Source organism: Mirounga leonina, unplaced genomic scaffold (genome assembly GCF_011800145.1).
Source record: "Mirounga leonina isolate KUSES-001 unplaced genomic scaffold, KU_Mleo_1.0 Mir_53, whole genome shotgun sequence".
Classification (NCBI taxonomy): Eukaryota; Metazoa; Chordata; class Mammalia; order Carnivora; family Phocidae; genus Mirounga; species Mirounga leonina.
This window is the reverse complement of record NW_023270807.1, coordinates 80,799,020-80,826,643: the sequence shown is the minus strand read 5'-3', so window position 1 is coordinate 80,826,643 and position 27,624 is coordinate 80,799,020. Positions and strand designations below refer to the sequence as shown.

Sequence of the window (27,624 nt, the reverse complement as noted above, 5' to 3'; positions counted from 1 at the left end):
TGTGACTCTGCAAGCAGCTCGTGGGACAGCTACCGTAGAGCTTTAGCACTGTATTGCCTGCAGTTCAAATGTACTGTCAAGTTTTCTCCAGCCACTGACTTTTTATTTTGTAATCAGATCATCTTGGAAAGATGGCTTGATGTCAGATAATCCTTTAACACCTGTTAATTTAAATCTGAAAAGTGGTATTTTTTCTTTCCGGAATGCCCTTTCCAGCATTATTAATAACCAGCCATCCAGCTTGTGTCCTTTTGGCCATAATCACATGTTAACTACTTACATATATAAGAGATTGTACTTGAAGTTGTTTGTTGCTGACTTCATTAACATGAGAGGACAATCAAGGTGCGGCAAGGATGCCCAAATTACCAAAGCTCTGAAGCACTTTACCCATAACAAAACCTAGGCTCTCATCTAAGCCCCCCTCCTTTTTTTTTTTTTTAGTAGAAAAAGAAAATTCTGTTTAATATAATAGCCACTAGCCATATAGTGCTATTTACATTTAAAATAAAGTAAGTAAATTTAAAAATTAAGTTCCTTAGTCACATTAGTTTCATTTCAGGTGCTCATGAACTTCATGTGGCTATTAGCTGCAGTGCTGGATAGCTTACATTATACTATGTCCATCATTGTAGGAAGTTCTATTGGACGGGGCCGCTCTGGATTTTCTCAGGGAGCCCCAAAGGTGAGAGGCTCACATGTTTTCTAATATTGATATAACCCACTGCCTCTACTTCTGCTATCACTCTCCTAAGGACTTACTGCAGTTTTGTGGTTATAAATTTTCTTGGCTGCTTCTACTACTTTACCTTGTCTGAATTTTGTGTGTTTGACTCAGGCTTTCAGTCTGTCATTAATGTGGAAAGTTGCGCTGTAGCACGTGTGTAGTTCACACACACACAACACACACACTCAGTTAAATTGAATATTTTGAGATGATTGCAGATATGCACACACTAGCTTAAACTATTTTGAGATCATTATGGATTCATATGCAACTATAAGCAATGATACAGAGATCCCACGTATCCTGCACAGTTTCCCTCAATTGTAACATCTTACAGAATAATTGTACGTTATCATATTGATCTATTGATCTATTCAATATATAGAACATTTCTATCATCTCATCACTCATGTTGCCGTTTTATAGCCACACCCACTTCCTTCCCACTTCCCCCAATCCCTCCTTAACCCCTTTGAACCATTAATCTGTTAAGCATTTTTGTAATTTTGTCATTTCAAAATTTTTTTCTGTTTTTTTTTCACATTTTTATTTATTTTCACATTTTATTTAAAGTCTAGTTAGTTAACATACAGTGCAATATTGGTTTCAGGAGTAGCATTCAGTGGTTCCTTACTTACATACAATGCTCAGTGCTCATCAGAACAAGTGCCCTCCTTAATAGTTATCACCCGTCATCCCACCCTCCACCCACCTCCCCGTCATCAACCCTCAGTTTTTTCTCTATCATTAAGAGTCACTTACGGTTTGTTTCCCTCTCTGTGTTTTCCCTTCCCATATGTACGTGTTTTGTTTCTTAAATTCCACATATGAGTGAAATCATATCGGATTTGTCTTTCTCTGACAGACATATTTTGCTTAGCGTAATACACTCTAGCTCCATCCACATTGTTGCAAATGACAAGATTTCATTCTTTTTGATGACTGAGTAATATTTCTGTGTGTGTGTGTGTGTGTGTGTACCATATCTTTATCTATTCATCAGTCAGTAGATATTTGGGGTCTTTCCATAGTTTAGCTATTGTTGATAATGCTATAAACGTTGGGGTGCATGTACCCATTCAAATCTGTATTTTTGTATCCTTTGGGTAAATACCTAGTCATGCAGTTGCTGGATCACAGTGCAGTTCTCTTTTTAACTTTTGGAGGAATCTCCATACTGTTTTCCAGAGTGGCTGCATCACTTTGCATTCCTACCAACAGTGCAAGAGGGTTCCCCTTCTCCGCATCCTTGCCAACATCTGTTCTTTCCTGAGTTGTTAGTTTTAGCCATTCTGACTGGTGTGAGGTGGTATCTCATTGTGGTTTTGATTTGTATTTCCCTGATGCTGAATGATGTCGAGCATCTTTTCATGTGTCTGTTGGCCACTTATATGTCTTCTTTGGAAAAATGTCTATTCAACTCTTTGCCCATTTCTTAACTGGATTATTTGTTTTTTGGGTGAGGGGTTTGATAAGTTCTTTATAGATTTTGGATACTAGCCCTTTATCTGATAAGACATTTGTGAATACCTTCTCCCATTCTGTTGGTTGTCTTTCCGTTTAGTCCATTGTTTCCTTTGCTGTGCAGAAGCTTTTTATCTTGATCAAGTCCCAATAGTACATTTTTGCCTTTGTTTCCCTTTCCTCTGGAGACTTGTTTAGCAAGATATTGCTGTGGCTAAGGTCACAGAGGCTGCCTGTGTTCTCCTCTAGGATTTTGATGGTTTCCTATCTCACATTTAGGTCTTTCATCCATTTTGAATTTATTTTTCTGTATTGTATAGGAAAATGGTCCAGTTTCATTCTTCTGCATGTTGCTGCCCAGTTTTCCCAACACCATTTGTTGAAGAGATTGTCTTTTTTCCATTGGGTATTCTTTCCTGCTTTGTCAAAGATTAGTTGACCATATAGTTGTGGGTCCATTTCTCAGTTCTCTAATGTGTTCCATTGATCTATGTGTGTCTATTTTTGTGCCAGTACCATACTGTCTTGATGATTACATCTTTGTAATATAGCTTGAAATACAGAATCATGATGCCTCCAGTTTTGTTTTTCTTTTTCAGAATTGCTTTGACTATTTTGGGTCTTTTGTGGTTCTGTTCAAATTTTAGGATTGTTCTAGCTCTGTGAAAAATGCTGGTGATATTTTGATAGGGATTGCATTAAATGTGTAGATTGTTTTTGGTAGTATAAACATTTTAACAATGTTGTTCTTCCAATCCATGAACATGGAATGCTTTTCCATTTCTTTGTGTCCTCTTCAATTTCTTTCATAATTATTCTATAGTTTTCAGAGTACAGATCTTTTACCTCTTTAGTTAGGTTTATTCCTAGATATCTTATTGCTTTTGGTACAGTTGCAAATGAGATTGATTCCTTGATTTCTTTTTCTGCTGCTTTGTTATTGTTGTATAGAAATGGAACAGATTTCTGCACATTGATGAGGGTATGTAGCTATGTCCTCTGTTTTAGTGTTCTTATTGATAATTTTTATTTTGTCTGTTTCAGAATTGCTAATGATTTGTCAATTTTATTGATCTTTTCAAAGAATCTTCTTTTTGGTTCATTGATTTTCTCTCTCTTTTTTTTATTGTTTTTCTTTCTAAGTTCCTAAAGAGCTTATATTATTGATTTGAGACTTTTTAACCTTTTTAATTTTTATTTATTTTATTTATTCATTTATTTAAAGTCTATTTCCTTTTTAGTATTTCTACACCCAGCATGGGGCTTGAACTCACAACCCCAAGATCAAGAGTCACATGCGTTCTGACTCAGCAAGCCAGGTGCCCCTGCCTTTTTTAATATATAAGCATTTGGTACTATATATTTCCTGCTTAGTACTTCCTTATCTGTGTTCTACAAACTTTGATATGTTGTATTTTCATTTTCACTTCATTCAGTTAAGTTTAAACTTAACTGAATGAAGTATATATATAATTTTCAAAATTTAATATATATATATAATTTAAAAAATTTCTCTTGAAAAAGATTTTTTTTGGTCTACAGATTATTTGGAGGTATGGCATTTAGTTTTCAAGTGCTTGGAGAATTTCCTGTTATCTTTCTGTTACTGATTTTAATTCAATTCATTGTTATCAAAGAATACTATGATTTAATTCTTTAAATTTGTTGGGATTTGTTTTATGGCACAGGATATCTTGGTATATGTTCTGGTGGGCACTTGAAAACAATGTGTAGGGGCATCTGGGTGGCTCAGTAGGTTTAGCATCTGATTCTTGATTTTGGCTCAGGTCATGATCTCAGGGTACTGAGATTGAGCCCTGTGTCAGACTCCATGCTCAATGGGGAATCTGCTTGAGGAGTCTCTCTTTCTCCCTCTTTTTCTCTCTCTCTTTCTCTCAAATAAATAAATAAGTCTTTTTTAAAAAGCGAAAATGTTGAAAACAATGTGTATTTGCTGTTGTTAGGTATAGTGTTTTTTAAATATAGATTAAATGCTGTTTGATGATACTGTTGTTCTTCTCCAACCTTACTGATAATCTGTCTAGTATGTCTGTCAATTATTGAGAGATTGGCATTGAAGTCTCCAACTATACTTGTATATTTGTCTATTTCTCCTTTCAGTTATATCCGTTTTTGCTTTACATATTTGCATATACACATTTGGATTGCTTTATTTTCCTGTTAGATGGACCCTTTTTTTGTTATTTGGCATATACACATTTAGGATTGCTATATTTTCCTGTTAGATGGACCCTTTTACCATTATGTAATGTCTTTTTATGCCTAGTAATTTTCTTTGCTCTGATGTTTACTATACCTTTTGTTAATATAGCCACTACTGCTTTCCTTTGATAAATGTTTGCATGATCTTTTTTTCATCCATTTTCTTTCAACCTGCCTATATTGTTATATTTGAAGTGAGTCTCTTGGAGGTAGCATATAATCAGGTCATGTTTCTAAATCTACTCTGTCAGTCTCTCTCTTTTTATTGATATATTTAGACAATTTACATTTAATGTAACTATTTACATATCAAGGCTCAAATCTACCATTATATCTCTAGTTTTCCATTTGGTTTCTGATTTTTGTTTCTCTAGCAGGTGATGGGGTGCACGGCTTCATTATTGTCAGGTGGGCTTATAAGTTCAGGCTCCCCCTTTATCCTCTGCTGACACGTGAAGGGGAAGGGATCCTTACTGCTGGCCAGAATGGAAGTACTGGCTCCTCATTTGGCCTTCACTGGCATCAGTCTTTTTTTTTTTTTTTCCTTAATTGCAATATTTCTTTAATTGGAAATACTTCAATACATGAAATAACCTTAAATTTATTGAATATTTTCACATATTGAATCTGTCACAATAATAAAAAAGAAGCAAGGAATGAATTTGATGAACACAAATCCATGCATACAAAATGGTATTTATAAAGTTTTTTTTCCTAGAAATTATGGCTAAAAAGTAAACTTTTCTACTATATTTATTTATTTATTTTATTTTTTACATCATTATTATTTTTCTTTTAAGATTTTATTTTTATTTATTTGACAGAGAGACAGCCAGAGAGGGAACACAAGCAGGGGGAGCAGGAAAAGGAGAAGCAGGCTTCCCGCAGAGTGGGGAGCCTGATGCGGGGCTCGATCCCAGGACCCTGGGATCACAACCTGAGCTGAAGGCAGATGCTCAACGACTGAGCCACCCAGGCGCCCCTACATCATTTGTTTTTGATGTAGTGTTCCATGATTCATTGTTTGCATATAACATCCAGTGCTCCATGCAGTACGTGCCCTCTTTAATACCTATCACCAGGCTAACCTATCCCCGCACCCCCCTCTCCTGTAGAACTCTCAGTTGTTCCTCAGAGTCCATAGTCTCTCATGGTTCGTCTCCCCCTCCGATTTCCCCCCCTTCATTTTCCCCTGGTTTCCACCTGGTTTCCCTGACAGGGCTTGGGGGCTTATTACTGGCTCAAAAAATGTAAGTCCCATCTCAACTCTGCCTTTCGTGTCTAATTACACTCATCAGGGGTGGGTTCTAAGATCTTCTCTCATCCTTTCCTGTGTGGAACCAAGTTATTTTCTGTGGTGTAATGGTAATTGTCAAAAGATTTTCTTTCTTACAGGCTGTTCCTTTTCTGATTCTTTAGCTAGAGAGAACAGGATTGGTTGGAGGTTTTGTTTTGTTCTGTTTTTATCTGTACACATTGGCATTTCTAGGTTGCCAGCTTCTTCACCTTCAAGACTGGGATATATGAGGTTAGGAAAATTTATGTCTACTTCATCCTCCCAGAAACAGAAGTCCCAGCTGCAATCTTTTAATAAACCTCTACTGTAACCTTGAGATTGGTATGCCTGACACTCAATACATATTTATTGAATGGTTTAATGAATAAATATAATACAGATGTACTATTCACTGGAGCCCAGAAGTCCAGGCCCTTTCTCCTAGTATTATGCAATTTTCTTTCATAGTAATTATCATTTTGTGTCATTTATTTGTATGATTTTTTGATTAATATCTTTCATTCCAATATATTAAAATTTTCATGAAGGTTGAGTCCACATGTCATTTGCTCACCATTATATCAGTAGAATTTATCATAATTCTTTTGTTTGGCAAAAAACATCTATTCAATTTGTTGAATAGATTAAAAAATGAAAAAAATGAATAATTTGGTAAATACAGAAAGTGTCTTTCAGAGTGCCTTTCTGAATGGCTATAGAGCTGTAACCTTCCCTGGCATAACAGTTACTTCTCAGCCAACTTCCCCATATGAAAGAAAGCACTTATCTTTTCCATTAGGAGTGTTCTTTGACCATTCCTCCCAACTCTTTAAATTATATCAGACATGTATACCTAATAGGAATATTTATTTGGCACATGGGGTAAATAGATAAGGCACCTTACAGCCAGAGGTTACCAGCTAAAGCCACTAGTCATCTCAGAACCACCTCAGTTGGTCACTTCAAGGAATGAGTTCAGTATGTTGGCACCTTGTAACCCATTTGTGGCATACCAAATTTCATTGGTACAAGTTGGGAATAAAGTTCATTGCCATTCTCAAGTTTCTGTTTTCTTTTCCACAATCTTCTTCTTAGGATGATTGACAAAGGAAATACCAATTTTTTATTCAGGGAAAGCCCTACCCTCATCTGTAAGAGCACATTTATCTTTGATTTTGGCCAAGAAAATCATACCAGCTTATAATAATGTAACATTATACTGATTTGTCTGGTTTTAACATCATAGGGAATAATAATAATGATGTCAGTGATGGCTAATATTTGTTAAGCCCTATATAGACGCCAGGTGCTGATCCATGTGCATTTAAAAATTATCTTCTTTGATCCACAAAGTAATTTTTTTAAAGATTTTATGTATTTATTTGACAGAGAGATAGAGAGAGAGCACAAATAGGCAGAGCAGCAGGCAGAGGGAGAGGGAGAAGCAGGCTCCCCACTGTACTAGTAGGGAGCCCAATGTGGGGCTCGATCCCAGGACCCTGGGATCATGACCTGAGCCGAAGGCAGACGTTTAACCAACTGAGCCACCCAGGTACCCCTCAAAGTAACTTTTTAAATTAATGTTACTATTCTCATTTTAAAGATAAGGAAATTGAGGTACTATCTCCATTTTACAGATGAAGATATTGCCTGAGGTCATACATCTATTAAATATAGATCCTGGATTTGAACCTGACTCTAGAGAGACATTCTTATTTGTGATTTTTACCTAGTTAAATGCCTAGGAATGAATGGAGAGAGGAATTTTATGCATGTGTTGGTGTCTGTGTGTATGTGTGGGTTTGATAGTTACATCTCTTCAGCAGAGATAAAGATCAGCCCTGAAATTCCGACCTGCACACTCACTTCAGCAGCAGACCTCCTGGCTTTGTGTTTCAAAGAGAAATATATCTCCCTCCACCCCTGCAATGTAAGATTTACAGGCACAGTGCAGCTTAATTTAAATCATGAAATATACATACCTTTCCCTCACCTTTTGGATGAGAGTCTGTTAACTGTCCCCCTAACTATATCCATTCTCTCCTTTTGTAGTAACAAAGGTTTCAGCTCTGAACACAACTGCCCAGTTAAAGATGACATTGCATAGCTCTCCTGAAGCTTATTTTGGCCATTTGATTAAGTTTTGGCCAATGGGTTGTGAAAGTATTTGATGTGTGAAATTTCTATTGCAAGCCAGTAAAACAAAGGAAATGTTTCCTCCTCTTCTCCATTTCTCTTTCTCATTTTTTATTTCTCACTAACTGAAAATTCAGACATATTAGGAGTAGGAGCAGCCATCTTAGAACCAGACAGGGAAGTCTCATGTTGAAGAGGTGAGAATTGCAACATAGAGAAAAGCTGGATACAATAAAGACTTCATGTAAATCCTGACAAGTTATCCCTGAATTGTTACTTGAGAGAGAAATAGACATATTTTTTGTTTGTTTAAGAAGCTGTTTTGCAATTTGTTTCAGCAGCTGAATTGAGCTTCTTGGGGTGGGTTCACAACCATTCATTATTTTATTTCTCAGTGTAGAGAAAGACTTTTGGCTCAAACATATCAATTAATATTACAGAGAAATCATTTGGCTCGGCACAGCTGCATGAAAGTCAATGGTTGCCTCAGAGTTTTTCCAACAATAATGGTTTATGTAACTAAAGGAGTTCTTCATGTTTTTTTCCACCCAGAAGAAAGGAACAGTCTTCAGAAAGAGAGTAGTCACATTTCCTTTTCTACAGCACAGAAACCCTTTTATTTTTTTTCTTGGCTACTATCAGTTCTTTTTTTATTTTTTATTTTTTTTTAAAGATTTTATTTATTTGTTTACTTGACAGAGAGAGACACAGTGAGAGAGGGAACACAAGCAGTGGGAGTCGGAGTGGGAGAAGCAGACTTCCCGCCGAGCAGGGAGCCTGATACGGGGCTCCATCCCAGGACCCTGGGATCATGACCTGAGCTGAAGGCAGATGCTTAACGACTGAGCCACCCAGGTGCCCCTGGCCACTATCAGTTCTATTAAATATAAAAATACTTTAGTAAGTTTAGCCACAATTCTTTATGCCTAGCACTAGTGTCTACTCGCTTACTTGTTTTCATTCTTTACTATTTGTGTATGCCTTCCATTTCTAGTTACCTAGAACATAAACTTCTCAAAGAAAAGGAATCTCGTTTTTATTTGGTTGGTCGGTTGGCTTTTTGTATTTTTAGTTTCTGGTATTGTGCTCTGAATTGTATAGGATCTCAGTGGATGATAGTTACTGATTAATAAGATTGAATACTGGAAATTCCTTATTATACCTGTCATCTTAAGTATGAAACTTTCCTTATTGTTTTCAAAACTTTAGAGAATTATGAGGACAGTGAGCTCTTTAACAAAGGGCAATTTAATATTTAGAATGCACTTTAGAATTTTATTGTGTTTTAAAATTTCTCAATTTGACTCTTTTGAACATAAAATTTAAAATCTGTTGCAGACATGTTTTAATGAGAAAAGACTTATAAGAAAAATAATTTGATCTGCAAAAATAAATTATATTAAGTCACATAACTATATAATGATGTTAATCAGTGTTCATTTTAAAATTTTTACCAATAAGCACAGAGAAAAAAATAAGAGAGACAAATCAAGAAACAGACTCTTAATTATACAGAACAAAGTGATGGTTACCAGAGGGGAGAAGGTGGGGGATAGGTCAAATAGGTGATGGGGATTAAGGAGTACACTTGTCGAGATGAGCCCGGGGTGATGTATGAAAGTGTTGAACTACTATATTGTACATGTGAAACTAATATAACACTGTATGTTAACTAACTAAAATTAAAATAAAAATAAAATTTTTATTCATTGAATAAACTATAGACATTTTGGGTAGGTACCTTATAATGAATATTGTACTTTATAGAAAGATTAGAGTATGTTGAATATATTTTGAAGACAATATAGATCTTTAATCTTCTCTCTTCACCTATCAATTATTTATTAAAAATTCTTCAGTAAATCAGAAAACGGGAAGGGAAAGCAGGGCAAACAAAAAAAAAAAAAAAAAGAAAAGGAAATTTGCAGTATAAGTCATATACAACACTTTACATATGTAAGGGGAGTGAGTTTCAACACTGCATTTCCACCCAAATATAGACATTGAATACTCTCCTTATCAGATTATCAATGCATTTATGGGAATCAAGGATCCCACTCTCTGTTACAAATGACTAGACATACTGAAAAGTGAATGTAAACACTGTGCAACTAATGTGAGATTGATAAAATATATTTTTTCACAAAGATAAAAACATCACTCCCATATAAACATAAAATGAACACATGAAAGATTTTACTGAACTCACTACATGAGAGAACCAGTGAGATATTAAAACCAGTTCAAACACACACATAAACACATGCAAAAGTACAATAAAAAATGCTGAAATGAGGGGCACCCAGGTGGCTCAGTCGTTCAGCGTCTGCCTTTGGCTTAGGTCATGATCCCAGGGTCCTGGAATCAAGCCCCGCATTGGGTTCCCTGCTCCGCGGGAAGCCTGCTTCTCCCTCTCCCACTCCCCCTGCTTGTGTTCCCTCTCTCGTTGTGTCTCTCTCTGTCAAATAAATAAATAAAATCTTAAAAAAAAAAAAAAAAGAAATGCTGAAATGAATTTTCCACTATTCAAACCTGATTATCATCCTTGAATATGTAATATTTAGGATTATCTTTTCTACAAGGCATAGGTTAATTGTATGTATAGTGGAAAAATTTATTATTATTTCAGTGGAAAATAATCACTTGCATTGCTTGGCTAAATATTTACATTTCTATCCATTTTCTGTAAGTCAATTTAATGTCATTCAAAGCTGCATATCTCTATAGAATCAGACAATTTCTAAAAGGTCTGCTAGATGATATTCATCTCTCCACTAAAAAGACGGCTATTGGGCACCTGGCTCAGTTGGTTAAGCGACTGCCTTCGGCTCAGGTCATGATCCTGGAGTCCCTGGATCGAGTCCCACATCAGGTTCACTGCTCGGCAGGGAGTCTGCTTCTCCCTCTGACCCTCCCCCCTCTCATGTGCTGTCTCTCTCTCATTCTCTTTCTCTCTCATAAGTAAATAAAATCTTTAAAAAAAAAAAAAAAGGACAGCTATTATTCTTTTTTACTCTATTCAAATCTTGGACAACTTTTTTCTGACAAGCTTTAACAAAATCTTGATACATGGTGTATAGTAAAGGGTTAACTCAGCAGCCTTTGGATGTTCAAACTCCACACAATCTAAAGAAAGGGTTGGCCTTTGACTGGCTCCTTTGGAATATCCTGCCTGGTAAGTGTGTATACTTTGGAACTTGGGCTATTTTAGATAGCATATATATATATAATTTATTTATTTATTTATTTATTTATTTTTAAAGATTTTATTTATCTGACAGAGAGAGACAGCTAGAGAGGGAACACAAGCAGGGGGAGTGGGAGAGGGAGAAGCAGGCTCCTGGCTGAGCAAGGAGCCCGATGCAGGGCTCGATCCTAGGACCCCAGGATCATGACCTGAGCCAAAGGCAAATGCTTAATGACTGAGCCACCCAGGTGCCCCTTGATGGCTTATATTAATGATGTGACTTATGGTAAATGCCAGTTCTTGTTTGGCTGGGGTCCTGGGCCATGCTTTATTATTTTGACCTCTGTGGGGGTTGCTGAACATTGGGTAGTTAAGGTTAGTCATATGGACACTTCATGCCTATTTAACTGACCTCTAGCAAAATTTCTGGACACCAAGGCTCAGTTGAACTTCCTTGGCTGGCAATAATTTGTATATGCTGTCATCCACCATTGCTGGTACAATTAAATTCTGTTCATGTGACTCTATTGGGAGAGGACAACTGGAAACTTGTCTCCTAGACTCTGCCCTCTGTGCTTTTTTCCTTTGCTGATTTTAATCTGTAACATTTGTCTATAATAAACTATAAGTGTAAGTATAACAGCTTTTCTGAATTCCATGAGTTCTTCTAGTAAGTCATCAAGCCTGAAGGTGGACATAAGGACCTCTGATAAATATGGATAGACTTCATTTTTACTGGGCATTCAGGCCTCATTGAGGGAGGCCCTTAAAAGTGAGAAGCTGAGAAACTGAGCTTGTTTTTTTCATGTTTATGTAGTATTTATTAGAATGGCCATTTGTCCGAGACTGCAGTCACAGATTCCTGGAGTTGATCATTGAGGACATTGGGTAGGCTATTTGTGGACATCTTTGTACCTCTCCTCAACTAATCTTCTCCAAGATGACTCTGCATTGAACTCACCTCTCTCCTTCCCAGCTGGCCTCCCAAAAGATAGCCTAGGATTCCTCTATTCTCTTTATAAACTAACTTCAAAGTATAATTTCTTATGACCCTCTTCTTTAGGACCTGGCTTTTACTTCTCTCAGTAAGAAACAGCTCTTGTAAATCAAAAGCTTTGATTTACAAAAGTAATATTTTTCCTGGTATGGCACAAAGAGCAAATTTTGGAAATAAAAAATAGGGTATTGGATTTTTTCATCTTTGCAATTAAAAAAAAATTCTAATTCTTTTGCAGCTAGATAGGCAATTCCTTTATGTCATGCACTGAGTCTCCCTTTTCTACAGTCTACAATATAATAATCTTCTATTATTTGATTCTTATATTCAATAAAAAGGTTTTGGCAGTTGTGGAAAAAAAAAAAATCATCCCCTTCCAGTAAAATCTGTCTTTTCAGGATTATAATTTCCCCAAGTATTGAAAAATTCTTTGCATCTCAGAACCAAATAATGACTAAATCTGTCTCCTTGACTGGGGAAATAACTTCATGTCTTGGCTTTAATGGGGAAAGAAATGCAGAGAAGAATCCAATTACTGATGAGGTATTATTTCCTTAAATTTACTACTCAGCTTTAGGACATTTTTACTTTTTCTCTTACAGAAATTACTTTGACTCATTGGTTGGCAAAGCCCAATGTTGCTAGTGTGAAATGGCTGTGTTATTGCTCATACAAAGATGTTTAGTTTCATGGCAAGTTTCATCCTTGGTAGGCACTATTGACCCTCCCCTGGAACACTTAAGGGCATGCTTTTTGAGAGGCATGATAACATGTTACACAACTCTGAGAATGCCATTCACATCCATGTAAGTTGTGCTATAAGTAGTTTTATAATGGGGCAACCTATGCTGTAAGAAGTGGCCCTGAACATGTTTCAGTTGTTTGACAGATTGATTTGTTAGAAAGGACAACTGTGACAACTATCTTCAAACATTTTAAGGCTGCTTTGTAGAAGAATTAAATGGAGGATGCCTGGCTGGCTCAATCTGAAGAGCATGGGACTCTTGATCTCAGAGTCATGAGTTTGAGCCTCATTTTGAGTGTAGAGATTTCTTAAATAAATAAAACTTAAAAAAAAAAAAAGAATTAAGGGGCACCTGAGTAGCTCAGTCGGTTAAGCGTCTGCCTTCGGCTTAGGTCATGATCTCAGGTCCTGGGATCAAGCCCCGCATCGGCTCCCTGCTCCAAGGGGAGTCTGCTTCTTCCTCTACCCCTCCTCCTGCTCGTGCTCTCTCTCTTTGTCTCTCTCTCAAATAAATAAATAAAATCTTAAAAAAAAAATTTTCTGTATCATTCCAGTGGCTAAAAATAGTTCTAATACGTCTATCCTATAGGAGCACATATTGCACTTAATAAAATGCAGAGGTTTTTTTACAGTCAGAATTGCTCAAAAGTAGAGTAGTTTACCTTGAAATAATTGGAATTCAATCAGTGAAAGTGTTCAAATATAGTTTGGACAACTACTTGGTAGAGATACTGTACAGAGATTCAGTCATTATAATAACATTGGTAGGATAAGATGGTATTTAAGCTCCTGTCTGACACTGAAACTCAGTGATTCAAGAGATCATTAGAATTAGCAGCACTGTGCTTAGAGATGTAAATGAAATTGAAACTCATCCTATGGCTGCCATCGGGCTATATGAAGTTGTGATTGTTATCAAGTTAAGTGTTTTATGCCTCAATTCAGACAGCTGCCGTGGAAAAAAAAGATGGATTCAAGGAGTCTGTATTCTTCTGCCAGATTTCTTATAACTAAGCCTGTGGGAGTAAGTTAGCTCAATCTGGGATGCCTGGGCGGCTCAGTCGGTTAAGTGTCTGCCTTGGGCTCAGGTCATGATCCCAGGGTCCTGGGATCGAGTCCTGCATCAGGCTCCCCCAAGGAGCCTACTTCTCCCTCTGCCTGCTGCTCCTGCTGCTTGTACTCTCTCTCTCTCTCTCTTTCCCTCTGACAAAGAAATAAATAAAATCCTTAAAAAAATTAGTGCAATCTGAGGATTAAAAATCTTTAAGAATGAATGAATGAATAAATAAATAAATAGATAGATAGATAGATAGATAGATAGATAGATAGATAGATAGATAGATATAGATATATATATATTGGCCAAGAGGCTTAAAACAAGGTAAGTCATAGCAGGACTGGGCTGGAAGTAATTCATACCTGGCATGCCATCTTCATTTGACGGGTAGTCACCTGGAACTTCATGTTGAGGAAGATTATTAGGCCTTATCTGGATTCAGCTGGAAATGTGCCATGGGTGATTAGTGCTTGTAAGGGAAAATGGTAGAATATTTAGTCTAGATATTTGCCATCTCTCTCATGCAGAATATTTGGCATTCTAGTTAGATAGAACGCATGGAATTCATCTCCGAGGAGATTTCACCTGCTAAGGGTTTCAGACCTTAGCTGTGTAGGTCCAAAAACTCAAAGCATCCAGGGTCAATTAGGTTCAAGCACTGCCTCATACAATCAGAAGATTATAATGTGCAAATTAGAATGCCAATGTAATAATTTTCAATTAGAACTATTACTGTCAAGTTGATTAAAATTCCTGTGTTTTTTAGTCAGGGCACTCAGGCTGCTGGTGACATTGAGATAGATGAGTTAATAATACTGCTTAAGACTTAGTGTATTAGTTTATAACTTTCTTTTTCCAGTGTGTTCAAATTTCACTCTAACTTCCTAAGACTGCATCCTGGTTCCCTGCACTGACTGTGGTCATACATTTGTACTTAATGGCTTAGGGTCAAACTATTGTGGTGACGGTCCAATTTCTTTTGTTTTCCCAATCCATTATGGATTGGTACTTTAATAAAATGCAATATAAATGAGTTATTATAAAAATAAAATTAAAAAATGAAAAACATAAAAAATACAAGCATTTTTATTACTTAATTCAGGGGGCATAAAATAACTTCAAAATTCTTATAAAAGTTTCTAAACCTTCTCAATGTCTAAACCATATTTCATAAGCAGAATACTTAATGAGGTGTTCAATGCTAATGAACTTAAGGAAAATTTATAATACAGTGGAGCTTAATTTTTATGCATTGGATGAACACATTACAGTGCATTGGAGCCCATGTATAGTCAATTCAGTCAGTATATTTATATTCATTAAATGAGATGAAGAGAACAGGTTTATTATTTTAAATGACCATAGAGGTCTGTAGTAGCTATATTTAATATTTAGGATATAAAGCATAGGCAATTATATTAAAGTATATAAAATGTACTTGAGACCAAGTTCTTCCTAAAATAATAAGTCAGCTCCCAAAACAACATTGTTCATATAAAAAAATTATAATACTATTTATGATATCATTTTGAGGATTAAAACTTGGGTAAAATGTGGGGAATATTTGGTTAGTAGTAGTGTCAGGAGATGTAGAACCACTGATTTGTTTTATTATCATAGGGAAATGTTTCATCGATGTATAGGAGGAATATTCATTTCATATATACACATCCCAAATCCCTTTGCTCTGATAATTGTTAACACAAAGAGACACAATGATGACTTCTGTCCTAATACCCAACTTGCAAACTCTCATCTCAGCTTTGTTGAAACTATTAAATTGATTCTGCCATTAAACAAGCATCAAGTTTTTAGCTAGCATATGAAACTATGCATTTTAGTTCCTCAGCCACTAAAACTTAGTCATTTAAATGCCACACACATCACACAGACTGGTTGAAAAGTGGACATTTTCTGGTTTCTGGCCTCACTGCTATTTTATTCTGCTATATTGGCTCTCAGGCCTCAGCCTTTCCAACCTGTTGTGGTTTAAAAAAAATTAATTTATTTTTAGATGGAGAGAGAGAACATGGGGGGTGGCAGGGGCAGAGGGAGAGTGAGAGAATCTCAAGCAGACTTCCCACTGAGTGCGGAGCCCAAAGTGGGACTTGATCTCATGACCCTGAGATCACAACCTTAGCTGAAACCAAGAATTGGATGCTTAACTGACTGCCCCACTCAGGTATCCCTCCATGTTTACACTTTTTAAGACTCACCAACATTCACTGCAGTTTCTAGCATATTTCTGTCTTTAGGCTTGATTTCCTTCCTGCATAACACTTAAATTCCCACCTCACAAGAAGAACCCCATATTCTTACAGGTGAGAGAGATTATTATACCTTAATTTTTCCTAGTGTGACCATCATTTTTCTTACTACCTGATGCCAACGTTTTGCCCTCTTTATATTGATATTTTGGCAATGGGGTAAGAGAGTCTGTATGACCTTGCAAGATCATTTCCTGTCAATGTTCAGATTTATATACCTCTCTGTGGTATATCTAGTGTCAACTAGTATAATCCAGCCCTAGTAAAACTGCAAGCTTGTTGTTTCATGCCTACTTATTTCCACAGTTGCATTCCAATATCATGCTCATCTATTTTTAGGCATAGTCTTCATATAGTGGGAATAACTTTTCTCTGCTCTACAGGGGATAGAGACTGTCTTTTTATGGAAGACTGGCTGGCTTTGTAAATGTCTGTTACAACCATAGGCCACTTCAAGCTTTATGCCTATGGTAAACTACCCAGAGATTCATTTGGAAAATTGAACTTACTACTCTAATGGTCTCTAAATGCCTTATCAACCACCAAGTCTAGGGACAGCATTGCTAATAAAACTATTTCACACTTAACATGTTTCCTTTGTGGGAATGCTTCTTCTTGGTAATTTGCACAATCCTTAAGCAAAGAAAGAATAATCATGACTGTTTATGAGGAGCAAAGACACATCTTCACTGGCAATCCCAATCTGACATGGCTCTATATACACTATCATACAATATCAATCAAACTTTGCACATGTAATTTCTTAACTCTTCTAAACCTATCTCAGATTATTTCATGAGCACCACCCTCAAGTTTAGCAATATAAAAATGGTAAACCTAATGGTAAAATGGGGTGAAACTTAATAAGTAAGAGATTCGTATTATAGAATTATCCATTCTAATATGCCTTGTCTAGCTAATCTCATATATGCTTATACATTTGCTATTAAACATACCAAATGAAAACGTAACCCATGCCATAGCTTTGGTTGACATGCTTTCTACTACATTCACAATAATTTATTGTTATTTTACAGTAAAGCTAAAGTATATATAATTCAGCATTCACTAAGGATCTACTAAGTGTCAAAAACTGTATTACTGGTAGTGTGTTATGTGAGGATGGGTATAAATATAGTTAAGAGATATCTCTAGGAGCTTATGATAAATTCTGTTATACGTAATATCAATGGGTAGAAAATTATATCCCAGTAGCAGGCTGTGATAATAATCACATAGGGGTTATAATGGAGATAATATGCAAACTGCTTTAGAGCGCAGAGGAGAGAATTAATTCTCACCTAGATGTAGGAATCAAGAAAGACTTTGAAGATGATGGGTATGAGCTGAATCTTCAGGATTGGTTGAACTTTGAAAAGTGAGGGTGAGTGAGTGGCCTGGTAGGGCAGGGTCAGGAAGTGGGGAATAGAAGGAATGGGTACATCTTTTTTTTTTTTTAAAGATTTTATTTATTTATTTGAGAGAGAGAGAATGAGAGACAGAGAGCACGAGAGGGAAGAGGGTCAGAAGGAGAAGCAGACCCCCTGCTGAGCAGGGAGCCCGATGTGGGACTTGATCCTGGGACTCCAGGCTCATGGCCTGAGCCGAAGGCAGTCGCTCAACCAACTGAGCCACCCAGGCGCCCAGGAATGGGTACATCTTGAGTAAAGGGAAAAATAGCCTCTAAACAAGGTAAGTTTTTAACTTTCTATAGGAAGTGGAATAAAATCTATTGAACCAACTGTTTTGGCTGTTCCAATGTGATCATAGCTTTGCTTGTATGGATTGTCAAATAACAGATGAGCTCATAAAAGGATATTAATGTGTCGTTTTTATTGAGCAAAGTAGCATTACAGGAAAGGTGATTTCAAAGGCACATGGCTCTTTCATTACAGCCTTCAGGGGCAATGTTTGATCACTGAAAACAGCCTGCTTTGTTCCAGATTTCTCTGATGTTTGGCATTATCCTGAATACATATGCTCTGACTTGGAAAGAATCAGTCTATAAAGATTTAATAGATTTGAGATTTGCATATTCCAAATACATGTCATGGTTAAAATGAAGTGAAAACTATTTTAATGTCTACATCCGTATTATACATAAACATGTGGTTCAGGCATATCTCAGCAAATTTTTAAAAGGCAATTACATACGTTACATTTGCTTGTTCTGAGATTATGAAAGTTGGCTATTTTAAAAATTAACCATTTTATATTTTCACTGAAGAAAAATATTGTAGGAGACATTATATTGGTGATAACAAAGGATAGGAACCCTTCAAGTTTCAGGGATTTGAAGTTGCTGTATGTTCTTGTCTCCTTTCATGGACAAAACTTTCTAGTGTTGTGTATCAGCAGCCACTTTCTTTATTAAAAATGAATTAACACCATTCTTGGGTAGAGGAAATTGAAAGTCACAAATAATTAAAGATAAATGTAAAAGATTAGTATTTGCATGAGGTTCTTTTCCTTATATGACTGAAAGAAGTGACTCCCCCCCCCCCCCCCCCACATAAGGAGAGATTCTTGGAAAGGGACCTGAAAAGTCAAAAGCTTGTATGGTAACTAAAACAGAGTTTTCTCTTCATAGAATTCTCTGGCCTCTATTCCTGTAAATTGATATGTAATCTCACATAAATTCATCTTTTTTTTTTTTTAATTTTTATTTATTTGAGACAGAGAGAATGAGAGAGAGAGAGCACATGAGAGGGGGGAGGGTCAGAGGCAGAAGCAGGCTCCCTGCCGAGCAGAGAGCCCGATGCGGGACTCGATCCAGGGACTCCAGGATCATGACCTGAGCCGAAGGCAGTCGCCTAACCAACTGAGCCACCCAGGCGCCCCTAAATTCATCTTTTAATTTTGAATTCCAGTGGAACCTTTGAGAGAAAGATGGCATTCCAAGTCAGGCAGTTTGATATACATTACACCTACAATTAGACACTCATTGCATTGAAATTAAGCCCAATGGACTTCAGCTAATACTCTCTTTCATGTGACAAAGAAAAATTTTACCATGTCTCTTCCCTACTTAAAATCTTTCTTTTTCCCTGTCCCCACTTAAAACATCTTCCACCTCAGTGACACTGAATGCTTTTGTATGGCATGTCCTTCCTTTTCTGGTTAGTTTTGCAACAGTCTCAGGACAGAGACTTTTCCAGTTACACATTTGTAGCCCAGATCACTGCTTTCCAAATGTTAACGTATTTATGTATCATCTGGAGATCTCATTAAAAATGCAGGTTCAACACCCAAAAACCAAATAATCAAGTCAAAAAATGGGCAGAAGACATGAACAGACACTTCTCAAAAGAAGACATACAAATGGCTAACAGACAGATCGTCATTAGCCATGAGGGAAATTCAAATCAAAACCATATTGAGATACCACCTCTTACCAGTTAGAATGGAAAAAATTGACAAGGGAAGAAACAACAAATGTTGGAGAGGTTGTGGTGAAAGGGGAACCCTCTTACACTGTTGGTGGGAATGCAAGTTGGTACAGCCACTTTGTTTTTTATTTTTTAATTTTTTTAATTTTTTTAAGATTTTATTTATTTATTTGCGAGAGAGACAATGAGAGAGAGCATGAGAGGGAGGAGGGTCAGAGGGAGAAGCAGACTCCCCGCCGAGCAGGGAGCCCGATGCGGGACTCGATCCCGGGACTCCAGGATCATGACCTGAGCCGAAGGCAGTCGCTTAACCAACCGACTATGCCACCCAGGTGCCCCAGTACAGCCACTTTGGAAAACAGTGTGGAGGTTCCTCAAAAAATTAAAACTAGAACTACGCTATGACCCAGCAATTGCACTACTGGGTATTTACCCCAAAACACAGATGTAGTGAAAAGAAGGGCCGTATGCACCCCAATGTTCATAGCAGCAATGTCCACAATAGCCAAACTGTAGAAAGAGCCGAGATGCCCTTCATCAGGTGAGTGGATAAAGAAGATGTGGTCCATATATACAATGGAATATTACTCAGCCATCAGAAAGAATGAATACCCAACTTTTACATCAACATGGATGGGACTGGAGGAGATTATGCTAAGTGAAATAAGTCAAGCAGAGGAAGTCAATTATCATATGGTTTCACTTGTGGAACATAAGGAATAGCATGGAGGACATTAAGAGAAGGAAGGGAAAAATGGAGGGGGGGACATCGGAGGGTGAGATGAATCATGAGAGACGATGGACTCCGAGAAACAAACAGGGTTTTAGAGGGGAGGGGGTGGGGGGATGGGTTAGCCCGGTGATGGATATTAAGGAGGGCACGTACTGCATGGAGCACTGGGTGTTATATGCAAACAATGAATCATGGATCACTACATCAAAAACTAATGATGTAATGTATGGTGATTAACATAACAATACAATAATAAGAAAACACTAATGATGTATTGTATGGTGACTAACATAACATAATAAAATTAAATTAAAAAAAAATGCAGGTTCTGATTCAACAGGTCTGGGGTCTGGTTCTAACAAGATTCTAACAAGCTCCCAGGTGATACAGTAGACCACACTTTGGATAGCAAGCACCTAGATACATATGACCTGTTATTAAATTGGTATTAGTTCCTGAACCATAATAACTGAAAATTTAGACTTTCAGATTTTGACCTTTTTGTTTATTGGTAATCTCATAAAAATGCTGCGTGATCTGGACTTTTTTTTCCCTAGTCTCCTTTCTTACCCCGTTCTTACTTTACATTTGAGACATAACAAACTACTTGAAGTTTCCAGAATGTGTCAAGCTCTTTCACATCTCGGTACCTTTTCAAATGCTGTTTCCTCTGCCTGTCCCAACATCTTGTGTTGCTTCCTTTAAAACTCAGCTCAGCTAGGGGCATCTGGGTGGCATAGTCGGTTAAGTGTCTCATTCTTGGTTTCAGCTCAGGTTGTGATCTCAGGGTTGTGGAATCAAGCCCCGTGGCAGATTCCATGCTCGGCACATAGTCTACTTGAGATTCTCTCTCCCTCTCCCTCTGCCTATTCCCACCACCCCCCATGTTCTCTCTCTTTCTCAAATAAATAAATCTTAAAAAAAAAAAAAACCCTCAGCTCAGTCGTGGTCTCCTCCAGGAATCCTTCCCTAATCTCTTTACATTGTAATTGTTTAATTAAATGCTTCCAGTATTCTCTCACAATGCCCTGTATTTCTTATGTTATAACTTTCTCATAATTTATTTGTAGTGTCGGCTGACTTGTCTGCTTGCTTCAAGACAACATTTCATGGGAGGAAGAGATTATGTATTTTATCTCTGTTACCTACTGCCAATCACAATGCCTGACACATAGTAGGTTTCCATTAAAGTTTGTGGAATGAATGAGGAACGGCAGTTGATGTGTTGTAGTTATGCAATAATATAATGCAGTATTTTCTTTCATGAAGTTTGAATTGGGAGTAATAACTAAAGTCATAAAAAGTTAAGTACAGGATGAGATAATACTGAAGATATAAAATGTTAGTATGTGATTAATTGCCAAATGAGGATCATAGAAAATAACTGTTCGAAGTTCACTGGATTGGAAAATGTCACTATAGATTTATTACTGTGTCTTTAATATCCCAGTTGTTCCGCAAAAGATTTGAGATAGCTGACAACACTATGTATGGGAGTTAATGAGAGGTATGAACACATACATAGTTAAGGGAATAGCATTAGAAGAGGAGGGAGTTATGGAAGTATATACTCAGAACTTGAGGAGCAAATATACTAGCATATTTGCAAAAATAGTCCTTATTCAATAATGGGCAGTAAGAAAGGTGTGCTGGACTTCCATTTCCACTCTCTACCTTGGAGGCTGACTTCTGTGGTGGCATCAGTAGCTTCCTTGTCCTCTGGCTTCTGGCTGAATTTGGCCAAAGGAAGGGACGTACCCTGGCAGAGGATCAAATGGAAGGAGAAGAGTGAGGTCAGGATATTTATTTTCCTGTGTTACCTAGAACTGGCTGTGCCTCTGTGTAAATTGCCCCTTTGTTAAAATCTCCTTAAATTATTCTAATTTGAGTGTGCCCCCTGTTCCCTGTTGACACTCTGATATAATCATGGAGTTGTTTAATGTTAGATTGGATGCCCGGCTTAATAACTTTTATGATAACCATTTATGCTACAAAAATGTTTTAGGTGCTGTATATCAGGTAAGATTCTATGAGGAGGGGGTTCAGTAGAGAAGAATTCGGAAAGCAAACCAACCTGAAATCTCATACTTATATTGTTCACATTTTAATGTGGGATAGAGGATATAACTCATATTGGAGGTAGGGAAAAATTGATATGTTTAAATCCCCACAGTTCTATAATATTTTTTTTACGTCAACCTTTCATTTACTGTTCAGTTGTAAAGTAATAATGTCTTAGAGATGCAATGTTTGGGTTGTTCCCTTTTTACTTGGGGTAGATTATCCAGAATTTTTGCCTCTCTTTTCTGTTGCTCATTTTCTGGTTATTTCAGTGCACACTCTTCTTCCATCAGGAGATAGAAAAAGAAAATAAATGGATGAAAAGCTTAGCTTTAGTATCTATGATAAGAGGTTTGTTAGGAAAGAGACTGAAATTCTAAACTAAAATGAAGCTTTTCAGTTTATCTGGGCTGGTCTGCCCCCTATTGCCATAAAGATACCAAGAGGTCTTTCCAGCTTGTCAAAAATCAAGAGATACAATGGACAGAAAGTCTTATATTCATGATGATGAAGAGAAAGGGGTTTAATAAATAGATAAGATGCTCTTAATATAAGGCCCTGGTGTATAGACTCTGTCTTTGAGTCTTGGATTGCATTACAACCTTGTTTGCAATACAAACTTAGATCATTGTTGACTCATATGAGCCTAATTCTGTGACCCAGCAAAAATAGATCATAAATCCCAGCAATGGAAGGCATGTTTGTGGTTTGACCTTGGAATGATGAGCTAAAGGTGCTGAGGAAACCATGAATCTACTTTACAATAATAAAAATAAGGTTGTTTATACTTTGCCCAGTGGATGAAGTGAAAATCTAATATTTTTCTTGGTACAAGCTGTACATTTTACCAAGCTTGATTAAATTCCTGTTTAGTAGGTAGCTAGGAGAGGAACTGAATAAAAACAATATATGAAGCTTTCAACTCCTACTTTGTTCTTCCTTATTTAATTCTTTTTAATTTATTTTTATTTATTTATTTATTTATTTATTTTTAAAGATTTTATTTATTTATTCATGAGAGAGAGAGAGAGAGAGAGAGAGGTAGAGGGAGAGGCAGGCTCCCAAGGAGCAGGGAGCCCGATGTGGGACCCCATCCCAGGACCCTGGGATCATGACCCGAGCTGAAGGCAGACGCTTAACCATCTGAGCCACTCAGGCACCCCTAATTCTTTTTTTAAAGGCTGTTTTAACTCTTCCTTTTTTTTAGGTTCCATTTATGAAATGTTTGGAAATGAATGCTGTTTGTCAACAGGAGAAGTGATTAAAATTACTGGTCTCAAAATTAAGAAGATCATAGCTGAAATTTGTGAGCATACTGAGGGTTGTGAGTCTTTACAACCATTTGAGCTGCCTATGAATTTTCCAGGTATAGTATTTTGTAACCATTTCACATTTATAAAACTATTGTTAATATACATCTATACAATTGAAAACAAGTGGTAGCTTTTTTTCACTCTAGGGTAGTGGGTGAAAAAATTAGAATTCTTTTTTATTTTTTTATATGCAGTGTTAGGTTTCAGGTGTACAATATAGTGATTCAGCAGTTCCATACATTACTCAGTGCTTATCTTGATAAGTATACTCTTAATCCCCTTCTCCTGTTTCACCCATCCCCCCACCTCTACCTCCCCTCTGGTAACTATCAGTTTATTCTCTATAGTTAAGAGTCTGTTTTTGGTTTGTCTCTTTTTTCTTTGTTTCATTTGTTTTGTTTTTAAATTCCACATATGAGTGAAATCATATGATATTTGTCTTTCTTTGACTGACTTATTTCACTTAGCATTATACTTTCTAGATCCTTCCATGTGCAAATGGTAAGATTTCATCTTTTTTATGGCTGAATAATATTCCAGTATATATACACCACATATGTATACACCACATCTTCTTTATCCACTCATCTATCAGTGGACACTTGGGCTGATTCCATAGTTCCATAGTTTGGCTATTGTGAATAATGCTCCGGTAAACATAGGGGTGCATGTATCTTTTTTAATTAGTATTTTTGTATTCTTTCGATAAATATCCAGTAGTGGAATTACTGGATTATATGGAAATTCTATTTTTAATTTTTTGAGGAAACTCCATACTGTTTTCCACAGTGATTGCACCAATTTGCATTCCCACCAGTAGTGCATGAGTGTTCATTTTTCTTCACATCAGTGCTTTTTAAGGACTAATAAAAGGCAAATTATTTTTCCCCTTTTTAATAAATATCCTTCACTTAGTACTTAATATTTTCTGTTAACAAATACTTAATGAGTTCTAACTGTATGCATTACTTGCTATTCTAGTGAGAATGAAGGAATCAAAAATACTTTACAAAGTTATGTAGGACTAATATCTCTTAAACATATTTACTCTCTTTATTCCTATTGTAAGTAGAATCTTGCTCCCTGGATCATTGCTAAACTTCCCAGTAGGATCCTACTGACACATCTGGTTGCTCTTCTTTTTCTAGTTAATTCTACTCACCCTTCCCAAATTAGCTCAAATATCATATCTTCTGGAATACTTTTGCTGATGCTCTAACCTACTCTGGGTATCTCTCTTTTATGTTTCCATATATCTTGTTCACCAATAGCATTGGGTAGTCATTAATGATTTTCTTATTTGTCTTATTCTCCAGACCAGGTGTTGGCAAATGTTTTTTATAAAGAAACAGATGGTAAATATTTTAGATCTTGCTACCAGATGATCTCTGTCACAACCATTCCAATCTGATGCTGTAACATGAAGGAAGCTGTAGATGATACATAAACTAATGGACATGGCTGTGGTTCAGTAAAAATGTATTTACAAAAATAGGTGGCCAGCAGAATTTGGCCTGTGAACTGTAGTTTGCTGACCTCCTCTAGACTAAAACTTTTTGACAAATAAAGTATGACATATATGACTTTATATCTAGTTCCAAGCACTTTTTCAGTAGTCATTTACTGAATGGATGAATGAGTGAAATGAGTGAATAAATGATTAGTGGAAGAGAAAAATCTAGTAAACATTTACAATATGATGTGATTTGTGGTGCAATTGAAATATCCATGGGTTCCAAAAAAAAAAAAAAAAAGAAGGAGGAGGGGGGGGGGGAGGAGGAAAGAAGAAAAGAAGGAGAAGGAGAAGAAGAGATATGCATGGGTTCCATGAGAGTCTTGATAAGGAATATCTAACTCTAGTTGGTCATGTTTCAGAACATGGATTTTGGAGTCATTATATATATTTGAATTCCAACTCTGCCACTTCTTAGTTGTATAACCTTGCCAATTTACTTACTCTCCTCTCATGTAAAATGGGAATAATAATACTATCTATCTTCTAGTGTTTTGGGGAGGAGTGAATATTGAAATATGTTTAAAGTGTTCACAATGGTACTTCGTATAGCAAGGACTATAAAAAGTGTCAGGTTTTATACCATTATTATCAAGTGGAGTCAAGTTTTTCAAAGCTTTTGAAAGAATGTTATACCTGAGCTCAGATTTGGAGAATGAAAATAAATTAGCTATGTGAGAAGAGGATTCTTCCAAGTTTTCCAGTATCTTCTTCCTTTCAACTGGAATCTTACCTATTTTTCAGTTCTGTTTACTCCTTCCTTACCCCCATCCTCTATAGCAATGGTTCTCAAACTTGGCTGCACACTGGAAATCACCTAGGGAGGTTTAAAATATCCTGATGCTCGGGCCAATTGCCTGAGATATTTTGATTTATTTAGTCTGGAATAAAGTCTGGTTACCAAAGTATCTTAAAGTGACCAGGGTGATACTAATGAGCAGTCAAGGTTGCAAACCATTGTTTTATGAGAAGCTTTCCTTGAGTATTCTAATTGAATGTAACAATTCCCTTTTTGAATAACTATACTCTTTCATGCCCTAATCATTGCATTTATCACATTTTGAATGTAATTGAGGTTATTTGTGTGCTTGTCTTAGAGGACCAACTGCTTAACAGCTTACAACATTGCTGACAACAGAATCTGAATCTCATTTACTGTTATAATCCCCACAGTGTTTAGGAGAAGATGTAAATAATAAATATTTATTAAGTTAAAATGACTAGAATCTTCTAGTAGAAGGAGTGTTTCTTATGAGAGTAGTGAAAACACTTAGCTTTTTTGGGAATTTGTATTATATTATTTATATTATATTATATTATATATATTATATATTATATTATATTATATTATATTATATTATATTATATTATATTATATTATATATTTACTATAGGGGAATTAGCTCACATGATTATGGAGATTGGCAAATCCAAAATTTGCAAAGCCAGTTTCCCACTTAGCTTTTGACTAGCAGTTTAATTTGGGGAGTTGCTATTTAGAATTTTTTGAGTTTTCAGTTGACATGATCAGCTTGTATCAATTGAGCAACAGTTAGAAAAATTTATTTACAAAATTAGTTTTAATGTAAAGATCAGGGCTAAAGTGGAGGGGAAAAGTGATAGGTGATGATTACAGAATACTTTCTTTCAAAGAGGATCCCAGATATAGAAGTAATTCTTCTACCTCAGCACTAGGGAGAAAGAGAAATTAAGGCCATTAACATTTTTTTATTAATTTGAACAGAAACATCTCTTTTTTTAAACTCTATTTAACATCCTTTCTTTTTTGGGAATTTATGAAATTTTCTTTTGTTACTGATTCTAATTGCATTTTGTTGAGGTCAGAAGACATACTTTATATGGTTTCAATTCTCTTAAATTTTTTCAGACTTTTTTTATGGCTTAACGCATGGCCTATCCTGGAGAATATTTCATGTGCACTTGAGAAGAATGAGTATTCTGCTGTTGTTTGGTGTAGTGTTCTACACGTCTGTTGGTTTATAGTATTGTTCAAGTCTTCCAGTTCCCTGAGAATCTTCTGTCTAGATCTATCCATTATTGAAAGTTCCAACTATTACTGTCAACTTTTGCTTCATGTATTCTGGGGTTATGATATTAAGTGTATATGTGCTTATAATTGTTATCTCTTCTTGATGAGGTGCCCCATTCTTTGTCTCTAGGAAAATTTTTGTTTTGAGCTTTATTTTGTCTGATATTAGTGTAGTTGCTACACTTTTCTTTTGGTTACTATTTGCATGATCTGTCTTTTTTTAATTTAAATCCAATTAGCCAACATATAATACATCATTAGTTTTTGATGTAGTGTTCAATGATTCATTAATTGCATATAACACCCAGTGTTCATCACATCACATGTCCTCCTTAATGCGCATCACCAAGCTACCCCATCCCCCCACCCACCTCCCTTTCCACAACCCTCACTTCGTTTCCCAGAGTCAGGAATCTCTCATGGTTTGTCTCCCTCTCTGATTTCTTCCCTTCAGTTTCCCCCCCTCCCCCTACGATCCTCTGTGCT

At 36.4% G+C, this 27,624-nt stretch overlaps 1 protein-coding gene across 1 annotated transcript in view; it reads left to right on the top strand.

The window, feature by feature from the left end:
• The window catches only part of THEMIS (thymocyte selection associated), a 187,610-nt gene that overhangs the window by 24,734 nt on the left and 135,252 nt on the right, over window positions 1–27,624 (top strand). The window contains exon 2 of the mRNA XM_034990585.1: window positions 23,470–23,628. Coding sequence (XP_034846476.1) covers window positions 23,470–23,628 — 159 coding nt within the window. The remainder of the gene's footprint in view (window positions 1–23,469; window positions 23,629–27,624) is intronic.